Source organism: Syngnathoides biaculeatus, chromosome 11 (genome assembly GCF_019802595.1).
Source record: "Syngnathoides biaculeatus isolate LvHL_M chromosome 11, ASM1980259v1, whole genome shotgun sequence".
Taxonomy (NCBI): domain Eukaryota; kingdom Metazoa; phylum Chordata; class Actinopteri; order Syngnathiformes; family Syngnathidae; genus Syngnathoides; species Syngnathoides biaculeatus.
The window spans coordinates 10,451,606-10,463,977 of NC_084650.1; the positions used below are offsets into that span (position 1 = coordinate 10,451,606).

Here is a 12,372-nt window from a genome sequence, read left to right on the forward strand (position 1 = left end):
AGCTTTCGTTTGATTTAGTGTCCCAGTAAAGTGTCGATCAGTATCTTTTTTACATTTGCGTGAAAGTAATGGTGAACACAGACAGCCTGAAAATGATTATTTTGGCTGAAAAATGGCACATGAAAGTTGTGCGTCATGTTTGTTTTTCTTTTAAAAACAGAAGTTCGGAAGAGAAGGCCTCCTCGTCTCGATTTTTGTATCAAAAGCTTTGGAATCTGGTTGCCGCTGCTGCGACGCACACGACTAGACGACGTTGTCTTTTCGTTCCGTCCGTTCCACACTTGAGAAGACGGGACCGGGTCAAGATTTCCTTTCACCAGCGGTTACTCAGGGCAGCGACTTCCATGTCTGCGATCCGAGGCAGTCGGCCGCTGGCGCCGCCTTCCAGGTAGCCGGACTTCACGCCGGCCGCGTCCGAAGGCCTCCTCTTGCTCTTGTTCAGGTCTGGACGGGGAGACGAAGACGTCGTTTTCGTTTCGATGAGGGATGCCAGGTCGCGACTACCTGAGATGGCCAAGAGCATCTTGCGCCTGGCGCCAAAGGTGGACACGCCCACTTCCTTCAGGTCGTCGTCAGACAGCGTCAGGAAGGTCTGGTAGTCGATCTGAAGGAAAACACAGAAATGGGAGGGGGGTGGAGTGGAGGAATTTACCGGAATATGGACCACGTGTGGGAGGATTTCACTTTTGCGTACGTCGGCAGCGAAACGCCCTCGTACTCGACTGGACTGCGTATTCCGGTAGGTCACGACGACGTATTGCAGTCTTCAGCAACTCTCTACTTGTGTCTGTCGTGATTTATTTACTGTATTTGTTTTTTAGTTTTATGTATTGTCGAGTTTCTCACGTTCTTGTCTCGCTGGTTTGCTTTTTTTTTTTTTTTTTTTTGGTCTGTCTCCACCTTTCCTCGCGTCAACCATTCAGCTCCCTCCGGCCGCTCGTGTCTTGTCCAGGTGTGCCTCGTTGTCCCTTCAATCTTTTTCTATTTCGCTCGCCGGGTTTGTTGTTTCCGTTGAACCATCGTATCCGTCTGAGATTTTTCCCAATGTCAAATATGCGCCTTGAAGTTTCAAAATGTAAATGCGATCACAACGCGGTCGATTCACGTCCCCGACCTCCCCGACCTCCCCGACCCCCCCCCCCCCCCCCCCCCACCTACCTCTTGTTGCTCCAGCACGTCAATGTACTTGATCAAGCCCAGTTGGCCGAGGAGCTCCGGCAGGTCGTCCGTCGTCAGGGGGGAGGGGCTACGCCGGCTGCAGGTAGACGCCCTCCTGGATGAGCACACCTCGTCAAAGTAGTTGCAACCCGGGAAGGCGTCCGCTGGGAACATCCCGACCTTAATACGCGTCTTTGCCATTCGATCCAAACGAGCCGACGAGGACTTACGGGGTTTGCCACTTCTGTTTCTGTTGGCTGCAAAGGTGGGGAAGTGGGAGGGGGGTGAGAAGGTCGTGGGCGGGGGGGAGGACGGCGAGGAAGAGGAAGAGCAGGAGGAGGACGAGGACGAGGAGGCGGGATGGGATCCGCGTCTGTCCCTCCAGTTGTCCGAATTGCTCCCGTTCTGACTGGCCCACGACTACCGGGAGGAGATTGATTACATAATCACCAACAATCTCGTCTGCCACTCGAGTTTTATACGTCCATTTGAGTTTGTTTGATTGTTTGTTTTTTAATGAGGTGGAAGAAGTCGGGTAAGCAGAATGATGTTGACGCAATCAGATCGCGGCTAGTCGAGCATTTCAAATTGGCACATTTTTCAGCACACGGTTCAGTAACAAAGGGGGGGGCTTTCTCGAGGGAGCTGTAAAAACAGTCAACGGCATCATTTGTTGAAAAAAAAAATAAAATAAAAATCTGCCGAGGCAGCTCAATTGCCGATGGGTACCTGGCCGCTGGCTGAGCTCACGTAGTGCTTGTAACTGCGACGGCCGACGTTCCGGAGCTCCTTGGCGGCTTCGGCCGGCATTGACTTGGAAAAGCCGAGACCGCTCCAGGTGTCCGTGGGGGTTCGGACTTCGGTCACCACCGGCTTCCTCTGCATCGCTGCACGGGAACATCACAGGAGCGGCTGACGTGCAACAGGCGCTTCCATCGCGTACAGTATTGAACCTCAATCGCATTTCATCTTGAAGAATTCTTTGCGTTGAAACATTTCTCAAGGGAGAATTTTGGTTGAACTTATGCACCATCCATTTTCATTCAATGATTCAGAAAAGGTTGAACGGACGAGTCTTGTGCTACTGTACAAAATGCATCTGATGTTATAGTGGCTTAAATTAAGGTAATTTTGCTTATGGTGCCGTATTTGAACGTTGGTCACGATGGTAGATCTTGACAAGCAAAATGTTTTTGAAGTAATACAGTACAAAAACTCAAATTAGAGAACCTCTATTGTACTTGAGTAACAGCATCTACTACACTTTTAGTGTTAAGTACTTGATAGAAAATCTGTTTTAATATTGGAAGTAAAAGTATGAATAAAAATTCATAATAATAACAAATCCACTTTGTCAGAATCAGAATCATTTTTCTGATATTGTCAGCGAGCGCTACATTCAAAAGCAGGAATTTTTCTTTTATTTTGCCGTAAAATGTAACAAAGATGGCTGGACGGGAGTATTGGCGTAAAACGGTACGAGTTTCAACTCTTTGAACTTTTGTACTTTTTTTTGTTGTTGTTGTCGAATGTATCTAACTCTTGACGGGTGAATCGTTTGTTTGAGAGTTTTGCCTCCCAGTGGATCCGCCGGGCGCAGATCGACCGATTGTGGATCAGCTTTGGGCCAGAAGCAACCGACAAGAAGAAGAAGAATTCAACATTTCGCGGCACCAACCTCTGGTCGCCAGCAATTTCTTCTTCTCGTAGTCATCAACCTACAGAAATGAAATGGGTAAGTAATGCATGAAACGAAATCTCATTATCCCCAAGACCCCCCCCCCCCCCCGCAAACCCCGCGGTGAGTGCAGGCAGGTTGCACTTCCTGTACAGCATGTACCGATGCTTACGCAGCACTTCCTGGAAGAGCTGCGACGGCAAGCCTGTTCATACTTCCGCGTTACTTCGGAACGTGAAAAATGATCATTAAGATCTCATTTGAGCACCCACAAGTCAGTCGGAAAGCAGCGTAGGTAAAACCTCCAGTGGTCCAACACGTCTTCCTTGTTGCGTTCCTTTATGTGGGCCGGATGCAATGCGTGTACTGCTCAAGTGTAAATTTGCACAACGGTCCCGTCCGCGATCAGACGCGCATGTTGTTTTGCACCTGGGACTCGGAGAGTTCCGCGCGAGGGTCCGGCGGCGGCGGCGGCGGCGGCATCGGGTCTCCCCTCGGGCCGCTCCTGCGCTCCGGCCGTCCTCGCTCCGATTCTGCGTTTTGCATCCTTGTGCATTCGGGAGATAACACGCAGACGGGGGTGAGGGGAAGTATTACAACAGAGCCAACACACACAGCACAACAGAACCACGTACTACGTGGAGGAAAATTGCAACCCCGGCATTTATACGCTTGGATATGATACGATCAGTCCAAGGTGTTCTCCGCCTCCCGGTCGAAGTCAACTGGACTCCATCTGACTTGCGACCTTGCGACCTGAGTGAGGTCAGCGGAGGAATGAAACGACGGCGCTAATACGAGCTAACTACGATAAAGGTGCAAGTTTCAGATGGCGGTTTCAGGTCTGCCGTCGTCCTGGCGCTTTCGCACCTGCTCGTAAACGCCTGACCCGTGGAGTGGCGTCTGGTCGGGTTGAAAACTTTGCCGGTCTCGGGACCCTGCAGACTCCCCCTCCGGCCCATCGGCGTCGCTCTGGGGAAGTTCAACGTGTCCTCCGGTGGCGTCGTCATCAGCGTGTGCTTAGAACTGTCGTCGTCTGATTGGCCAGACTGGTCATCGTTCTCTAGGATCTGCAGTAAAGAAGCCACATTTTGGACCCACACGTGTGGTTCTCTTGTTGTACTGAAGGTTTTTGAAGCACCTTCTCCAGCGGACGGCTGTCTGTTCCCTTCAGTCCCGCCCTCCCTTCTTCAGTGGGGGCAGGCAGCCCGGGCGGAGGCGACGGACGGGCCTTCGGGCCGCTTAGAATTTCCGGAATAGGAGCAGGTACGGGCCCTGTTTATCGGAACGGAACACAGTTCTTTGAAACAGGCGCGCGGTGGGGAAAGAATGCAAAACAGCTTGTCAGCATTTTGGGCTGAAAATGATGACAAAGTCATTTTAGTTTATGCCCACTGTGCCGATTCCAACAGTGTCTGCGCAAATATCATCGTCATCCCATTAAAAGGGCTCAAAACGTTCATTCGGAATGCGACCGATCAAGGGGGACCTTCTCTGTGGGCAAGGACATGACGCAATCTAATAAAAAATGACGACTGTTCCAGAAATGAACGGAGATGCTTGCTGTTTTTTTTTTTTTTTTAGGGAGAGACGCACGGACAAGACAACGAAATGTTTGGAATTTGACCAAAAATTAAGCAACGTGGTGGTACAGTGGATCAGCTGGTAAAGCGCTGGCCTCACAGTTCTGAGGACCCGGGTTCAATCCCGGCCCCGCCTGTGTGGAGTTTGCATGTTCTCCCCGTGCCTGCGTGGCTTTTCTCCGGGTGGGCACTCCGGTTTCCTCCCACATCCCAAAAACGTGCAACATTAATCGGAGACTCGCAATTGCCCGTCGGTGTGATTGTGAGTGCGACTGTCTGTCTCTATGTGCCCTGCGATTGGCTGGCGACCAGTTCAAGGTGCACCCCGCCTCTTGCCCGTTGATAGCTGGGATAGGCGCCAGCATTCCCCGCGACGCTCATGAGGATAAGCGGCAAAGAAAATGGATGGATGGAGGAAACAATGTGGATTTTCAATTGAGATATGGATTTTTTTTGTTGTTGTTGATTTGTGTGCATTCAAAATATTTCTCCATTATAATAAAATAGTTACAAATGTGAAGGTAAGATTTTGGTCTGCGCCTTCGTGAAAATTAATTCCTGAGTGAGTTGAGATTTGAAAAGATGTCGGCGAAACGGGAGCGTCGAGGAAACGCGAGCTCACCGTGTTCGGAGAGCCGCAGCTGCTGCAGCAGCATGTTGAGCCAATAGCTGGTCAGCTCGTTGCCCGCCAGGACGGGGTCAGGGGTCACCTTGCTCGCCCTGGTGGCGTCGCAAGAATCCAAGCCCAGCAACCGGCGGCGGGCTTCGTAAAGGCACTGGATATTCCTCTCCAGGCCTTTCACCACCACCGACTGCAATAAATACGCAACCGTTAACGATTTTACATCTTGGAATATTTGGGGTGGGGGGGCACACTACCTAAGTGGAATCAAAGGAAAGCAAAATCTGATTTTTCGTTGATGATTGGGGGACGTAAGACAGGTGAAAGATGCAAAGACTGCGCGACCTTGTTGGTCTGTTTGACTTTGGGCTTGACACTGATGAAGACGCCGAGGTTCTGCATCATCTGAGCCAGCGCACACGGATCGGCGTCGGCGTCGTCCCGCATGTCAAACATCAAACACACCGGCAGGCAGTCCTGTAAGTGCACACACGTGCGTACCCGGTGAAAAATTGCTCGGGCGCACCGCTTGGCAACAATTCCTTATATTGTAGATACTGACATGCATCTACTCTGCTTATTGTATATTATATGTAGTTCCCATGTCGTAAAATTGTACCTCATCTGACTGATATCATGCTTGGGCAGATAGTGTCGCACCGTAAGGTCAAAATACACAACTATTAACTAACTAAAATGTGACACTGATATACAGTATGAGTCGACAATTCATTGCTGGAAATGTTTCGGAGTAAAATGTGACTTCAAAACATTCATAAAGTATTTATAATGCCATTTTTGGCTATTTGTGCAACTTTATAAAGGTAGGCTCCACTTATCGTAAAGTGGTACAATCTGATTATGGCGTTTTTGTCTGAGACCTTACGACGCTGTCGTTTTTTTGTGACAAAGGAACGAGAGCGTGCCAGTCGTGACTCAAAGCCGGCTGCCAAACTGCAACTGCTGCACTCGATCTTGGCACAGTTCTGCTTTTCTTGGTCTGGACATCTTTCACGCCGTGCTTTTGTGTATGCTCGTGTCAGTTCATGTGACTTTTTTGGCTTAATCACACTGTGAAGAAAATTTGCCAGTACTGTAATGGACGCCTACCCAAAACGTTTTGTATCTGCCTGGAGATGCCACAGGATGACGCCATTCGCCCTTTTACGACTGTACGAGGACTGGCCTCACGCTAACCCACAGTAGATCCTTGTCACCTCATGCCACAAGATGGCGCCAAAGCAGTACTTCTACATTAGACAGGGCTTTGGCCTGAGCCCAAAATTGGTGACTTAGGGAAGTGACTTTTTCCAGAAAGCCACGGAAATCTTACCAAGAGCTGCTGCCGGGCCAGACACACCCCATCGGGGCTGCCGTGGATGACCAGCGAGGGGAGGTTTTGGGGTGCGCTGAGGTCGGGTAGGATGATCTGAGTCTGCGTGTGGTGCATGACGCTCAGGAAGTGGGCGCCGTTCTGCCCCAACAAGAAGAGGTGCTGCTGCGAGGTGACGTCCAGCTGGCTGCTCACGGCGCTACCCGTCACCTCGGAACCCAGGAGCAGCTCCATCAGGACGCGGGTGGCCTTCTGCCGGGTAGCACGCGGGAACACGTTGCCGGGGTTATAGCTCGCGCCCCAGCTCGGACCCCGGGCCTGGTTCTGACCTTGAGCGCCGAGGCGTTGCCCTGCAGGCCCCACACGGTGCAGCAGCTCCCGAAGAAGGCGGGCTGAGCCTGAGGCTGCGGCGGCAGCGCTCTGAAGCTCACGCTGACCCCGAACGTCTGCACCACCTGCTGGATGAGAGGCGAGCCGGCGTCCGGCAGGGCCTGAGGGGCCAAGCTGACCGGCAGGTCGAACGTCAAAGTCAGCGGCTGCAGAGCCTGGCGGGCAAACGGGGAGAGAGGGGAAAAAAAACGCGTGACGAGACCAACCTTGGACAAATTCAGTGTTGCCTTGAGATACAAGAGACCTGATTGTCAAGTTTTCGACCCATTTTTTGCCTTTGACATGCAAGCGAAAATTTGTCAGCAGTTACTCGTGAAGAATTCTTCAAAAAGAGTCTTGAAGCTGCTTAAGGCCACTAGTGGTTGAAGTTTACTGTCAAACAAAACGTGAAAGAATTGATCGTGTACTTGAAACAACCCCAAAACTTGGCCTTGAAGTCGGCTGGTTTGATGTTAAAACAGCATGGGAAATGCCAGAGACAGGCGAACAAATAGCACCACAAGCAATGGATATTTGAAAACAAACGGTCCAGCAACACAGGTATGAATGAGGTGTGATGTTCGGATGAGTTCTTTTGTGAATGGGCGCCTTCTAAATAAAAGTGACGAGACGGTCTCTCGAAGTCGGAAGCTTAGAAATGGGAAGCCACTCACTCTTATCCTCCTCCTGGCCTCTTCCACTCCCTCGACGGGTCCAGCAATCGACACCTGGCGAGAGGAAGAAGGAGAACGATCTCATATGAAGTTTCTTCTCTCCCAATTGCTCCCTTCGGTTCGGCGTCGCCACCTGGTTGCTTTTCTCCGCGGCCGCATTGTGGCGGTTGGAGTCTGGGAAGTGGATGTGACAGGAAGTGACTTCCATCACCTTCTTGATGTTTCCGCCACCTTTGCCGATGACGTGGGAGTGCTCCGTGTAGGCCACGTCCATTTTCAGAGTCACCTTGTTTGCCTGGAGGATTTCAAAGCCATCAAGACGGGGAAACTGGAGCCTGAGCTCTCGCGTCCGCGCCGGTTGCAGTTTGAAGTGACGCTGAAGCCTCACCCTGGTTTCTAGGACTTCTAGAATCTTCTTTTTAGCTTCCAGAACATTTTCTTTCTTCCCTTCCACCTTCACGTGCGGGTCTGGCAAAAGAACGACGGAATAGCTCGAAGGTTTCGCGCAAACGGCTGTGGAGGAAATGTGAGGAGAAGAATTCGGCACCTTTCTTCGACTTGGCACCAATCTTCAACTTGGACGGCCATTTCACCTGAGTGTCGGTTTCTTTCATCACCTGCGAAGGCCAAAACAATGGAGGAGAGCGACCGCGAGGACGGCGTCGGTCACTGTATTCTGCCGCCACAGTGTATGAATACAAAGCCTCTTTTGCATTTCAAAGACCGTAATCGCTCCGATTACGCGTTGCGTATTCCTCCCGTTCTCGTCTTCACGCCGGCTCCCGGTCGGCTACGGAACAAACCGGTTCTGATGCTGGTGTGCAAATCCCGGAATGCCGTGAATGAAATAAAGAACTCAGGTCAGCGCAGAGTTAAAGTCCAAAGCAAAACTCTGTTCTTGCTCTACACAAGCGGGTTTCAAACACAAGGCCCAGAGGGACAGATCCGGCTCGCCACATGGTTTTATGTGGCCCGCAAAGCCAAATCTAGAGTGTGATTCTCGTAAAAATCTGTACCAAAATTTCAAACTGCCCCACTCCGGTCAGGAAGGGAATCCGGCGTAAAAAGTGTGCCAAACAAATATGAGCCTTTCGTCTGAGGTGACACGCTGGGGCGACCCTGAAACGGGACAAGCCGAAAGTTGAGATATTACAAGCATTTTTTGTGTTACCAAACGTGAATACACATTCCCCTTGATTTCTGATTCCAAAACTAGTTCATAAATTGATGATGTAATTATGACGAGATGATTGCATATTTTCGTTCCGTTCAGTCATAACGGCCCTCTGAGGGAAACCGGAACAACAATGAGTTTGCTCTACACCAAACGGGTTGTATCGAAGACGACAAAAGAAGTCAAGTCAGATTTTTTTGAAGTCCGGGTTAAAAACCTTTTTTTTTTTTTTTTTGTTTCATGATTATAATACGAAATTTTAAAGCCATCATTTCAAAACAATGTTTGTTCTTTTAGTCACTGAAGCAAGATGCCTTTTCATTTGTCTACTTTTGAAAATTGCCTTTTGGTATTTGTTTTCAATTTTTTTGTGTATGAAATGCACGGGCGAAAGCTGCCCAGACGTTGAAACGTGCAACTATGAGAATGCGTACTAATTTTTTGCGCAACAACTTTCATTTGTGTTTTGCTTTTCCAATTGCAAAGTGATGGTCAGACTTACTTTCTCAAAAAACTCCTCGCCCGTCACTGCGTCTCCACTCTTGGGAGCTGAAACAAACAATTCAAACACCAACACAAATAAAGCTCCAATTATTGTTTTCCACCTCAACATCCCGTTGTCCAGAAATACAATATTTCCCCAAGTCTACGTTTTGTACTTGCATCGACTCCAACTGACCGAATCGCTTGCGCGTTTATGCTTTCTTTTATGAACTTATTAGCATGATGCTATACATAAAAACCTGAAGTATTTGTCATCTTTTTCATTTTTCTGCATTTGATACATATTTTGAATGGATCTCGTGCCTCCGTCCACGTAGTACATCCCTCATCCCGGTGAGAGTCCGGCATCGAGCGGACGACGCCCCCGCAACGGTCGCGGCTCACTCGCCGATCACGGGCCGCTCATTCTAGACGACCGATCACACTCGCGTTCACGCGGTCATCCGGTAGCAACTCAACCCAGGAAGTCGGGCAGACGACCCGCGTTATCCGTAAGACTTCTCAAGTGCATTTCCAACTTATCTGAAAATTGAACCAAACTTTTCCCTGCGCCTTTGTGAATCTTGAAAGAAATGTTTCCCCCTTTTTGTGTGATTTCCAACAAACCTTTCCAGACTCCCGATCGCGAGCGTTTGTGTGATTAGCGTTAAACTCCGCCGACAGCTTTCAAATGTTGACGTTAGCTTAGCAACGGGCACAAAAGGAAGGAGAAATTGCTTGGAACATAAACAATTTTAAAAGGCCACGGCTTCACTCTGACATTTGCAAGGTTGCGGAGCGGCGCCCGGGCTTCATACCGCCGACCCCCGACGCCCCCCGACCCCTCATCGCTATGGGTAACACTGGCTGGTGCTGAGGAATGGACAGAGAATAGCAAAGGGCGGAGAGAGAAGGTGACATCGACGAGGGCGGCCACAAATTAGCCGGGAAACGGCTAATGACGTCAATGGCATTTAGCGATGCAAAGACCCCAAAGATTACACAGCAGCTACAGAACTGGGGGGTATCGGGTAGGAAAATACACGCTCCAGTCCCTCCCGGTCAAAGAGATCTGACCAGATAGAATACTTAAAGGCTGACTGGGGCCCCGTAAAAGACTTCATTCGGACAACCAAGAAACTTCACAATTGGTACTTCAGTAGAAGTGGAAAAAAAATTATGTTATTAAAATGGTAAATGTGATGGGAGAAAAAAAAGCTTCTGAAAAAAATCATGAACCTCATCATCTGTTTTCAAATGTAGCGAGTAAAAGTAAAAAGTTGCCAGAAAAGTAAATACGGATACTCGAGTTTCTCCACCGTTACTTTTGTTAATTCCAAGCCGGCCGACGGCTTGTATCTCGACTCACGCGGCAAACTCGATACCTCTCAAACAGATCGCTGTCATTTGAGACATCAAAAAAAAAAAAAAAAAAAAAACCACATTTGAAAAGTGAAAAACCTTCAAATCCAGCAGGCCCCTTTTCTTTCAGAAGTGGTTTGTTCCAGTCCCCCGAGCCGAAGTTGGGCTCTGAGTAGAGAGAATGGTGCTGCCTTCTGATCATGTGGACGTCAGTACCTGCCTTCAACTTCAACGAGCGCAATATTATCAGTACAAGTCCTCGTTTTTGCTGCTTTTAACCTGGGGTCAAAGGTCACGTTGCCTTTTTTTTCTGCTCAAAGACGCCACCGCTGCTCTCTGCTTCAATTTGAATAGGGAGAAGTTTGGTGTACACGTGATTAGATGAACGCCAAATCGATCAGCAAATAGCCAAACGTATCTTGCTGCCCCCCCGGCCCACTTCTGCTCCGTTGCTGAGGTTACAGCAAATCCCATTTGATGACATTTGCCTCAACCCAGCAAAAATGGTTCAAAACCGAAAAGTGATGCGGACACGCCGCGCTGCGCCCGTCGGCTCACCGTACAACATGGCCTCCAACTTCTTCCGATTGATCCTGAAGCGCTCCTCGACCCGCTCGGGATCCGCACTCTGACCTCCGGCGTTCCGCGGCCCCGCCGCCGCCGTCTCTTGCTGCACTTCCTCGTCCTCTCCGTCACGGCGGGCCTCGCCGGGCTCAGGCTCGGTGTCCGAGCCTTCGGGCCCCGCGCTCGATCCCCGGTCGGGAGAACTCTCCTCGGGGACGGTGCCGTCGGCCATGGCGGGACTGAGGAACCTCGTCTGTGCGTGTGTGTGTGTGTGTGTGTGTGTGTGTGACCGAGGAGACGGGAGGAACTGGACCAAAGAAAAAGGGGGAGCCAGTGACAGCCCTTTTGAGTCCCCCACCCCCTCAGTTCACAAATGGAACCTCTCTTTCTTTCTCTCTCTCTCTCTCTCTTTCTCCCCCCATCTGCCGATTCTCCCTTCGCACCGAGTGGAATGTGTCGAGCTGCGGCAGGGTTTTCATCTCGCCTCTTACGGCGCGTCATGCGGAATACATGAAACACATCCAGGTGGGGGCGCGTCACAAAATTGACTTCACCAGCATGTAGAAGCTTTTCCAGCAAAATAAGTGAAAGCTTGTGAATTTTCAAATTCTCATTTCTTAAACAAGAAATCAAGATTATTTTCGTAAACATTTGTTTTAGTGCTAGCTAGAATGCTATGATTGCTTCATTTGTGACATCTCAAAAAAGCCCGTTGAGGAGACTTCAATATTTGTCGACGAATGTAGTTTAAAGTTCTTCTTCTGAGGAGCAATAATAAATTCAATAATAATAACTAAGTTGAAAACAGTTCCCTATTGTCTTGTCAAGTAGTTCTTCCCAAAGGTGACGTGTTTTCACTCACGGAGGCAGCACTTCGTCACCAAATTTGCAGAATGGAGGCCTTTTTAGGCGGCACGGTGGCCAGCTGGTCAAGCATCGGCCTCACAGTTCTGAGGACTCTGGTTCGATCCCGGACCCGCCTGCGTGGGTTTCCTCCCACGTCCCAAAAACATGCAACATTAATTGGACACTCTAAATTGCCCCGAGGTGTGATCGTGAGTGCGTCCGTTTGACTCTATGTGCCCCGCGATTGCCTGGCGACCAGTTCAGGGTGTACCCCACCTCCTGCCCAATGACAGCTGGGATAGGCTCCAGCACTTCGTGAGGATAAGCGGCTAAGAAAATGGATGGATGGAAGGCCCTTTTAGACCGCGTTTGGTTTTTCGGGGAGCTCTCCACGGACGCCCCATATTTACAATTGGTGGCTTCGTGCCCTAGCAGGAAGTTAGCACGGATGCTTTTCCCCGCCTCTCGTTCTATCGCCGCTGGCACTCGGAAATCGCTCCGGCAACCCGTCTAATGATGGATGCGC

At 50.0% G+C, this 12,372-nt stretch overlaps 1 protein-coding gene across 1 annotated transcript; it reads right to left on the reverse strand.

Moving 5' to 3' along the window:
• Positions 1–313: 313 nt before the first annotated feature.
• bicc2 (bicaudal C homolog 2) lies at positions 314–11,232 on the reverse strand. The gene is made up of 19 exons (XM_061835655.1): positions 10,995–11,232; positions 9,094–9,140; positions 7,965–8,034; positions 7,806–7,885; positions 7,551–7,712; positions 7,418–7,471; positions 6,704–6,919; positions 6,375–6,626; positions 5,387–5,518; positions 5,042–5,231; positions 3,978–4,111; positions 3,707–3,906; positions 3,266–3,383; positions 2,837–2,876; positions 1,888–2,045; positions 1,389–1,578; positions 1,159–1,322; positions 505–604; positions 314–444 (listed from the first exon to the last, which is right to left on the reverse strand). The coding sequence occupies exons 1-19, from the start codon at positions 11,230–11,232 to the stop codon at positions 314–316; spliced, it is 2,676 nt and encodes an 891-aa protein (XP_061691639.1).
• Between the last annotated feature and the right edge of the window lie 1,140 nt (positions 11,233–12,372).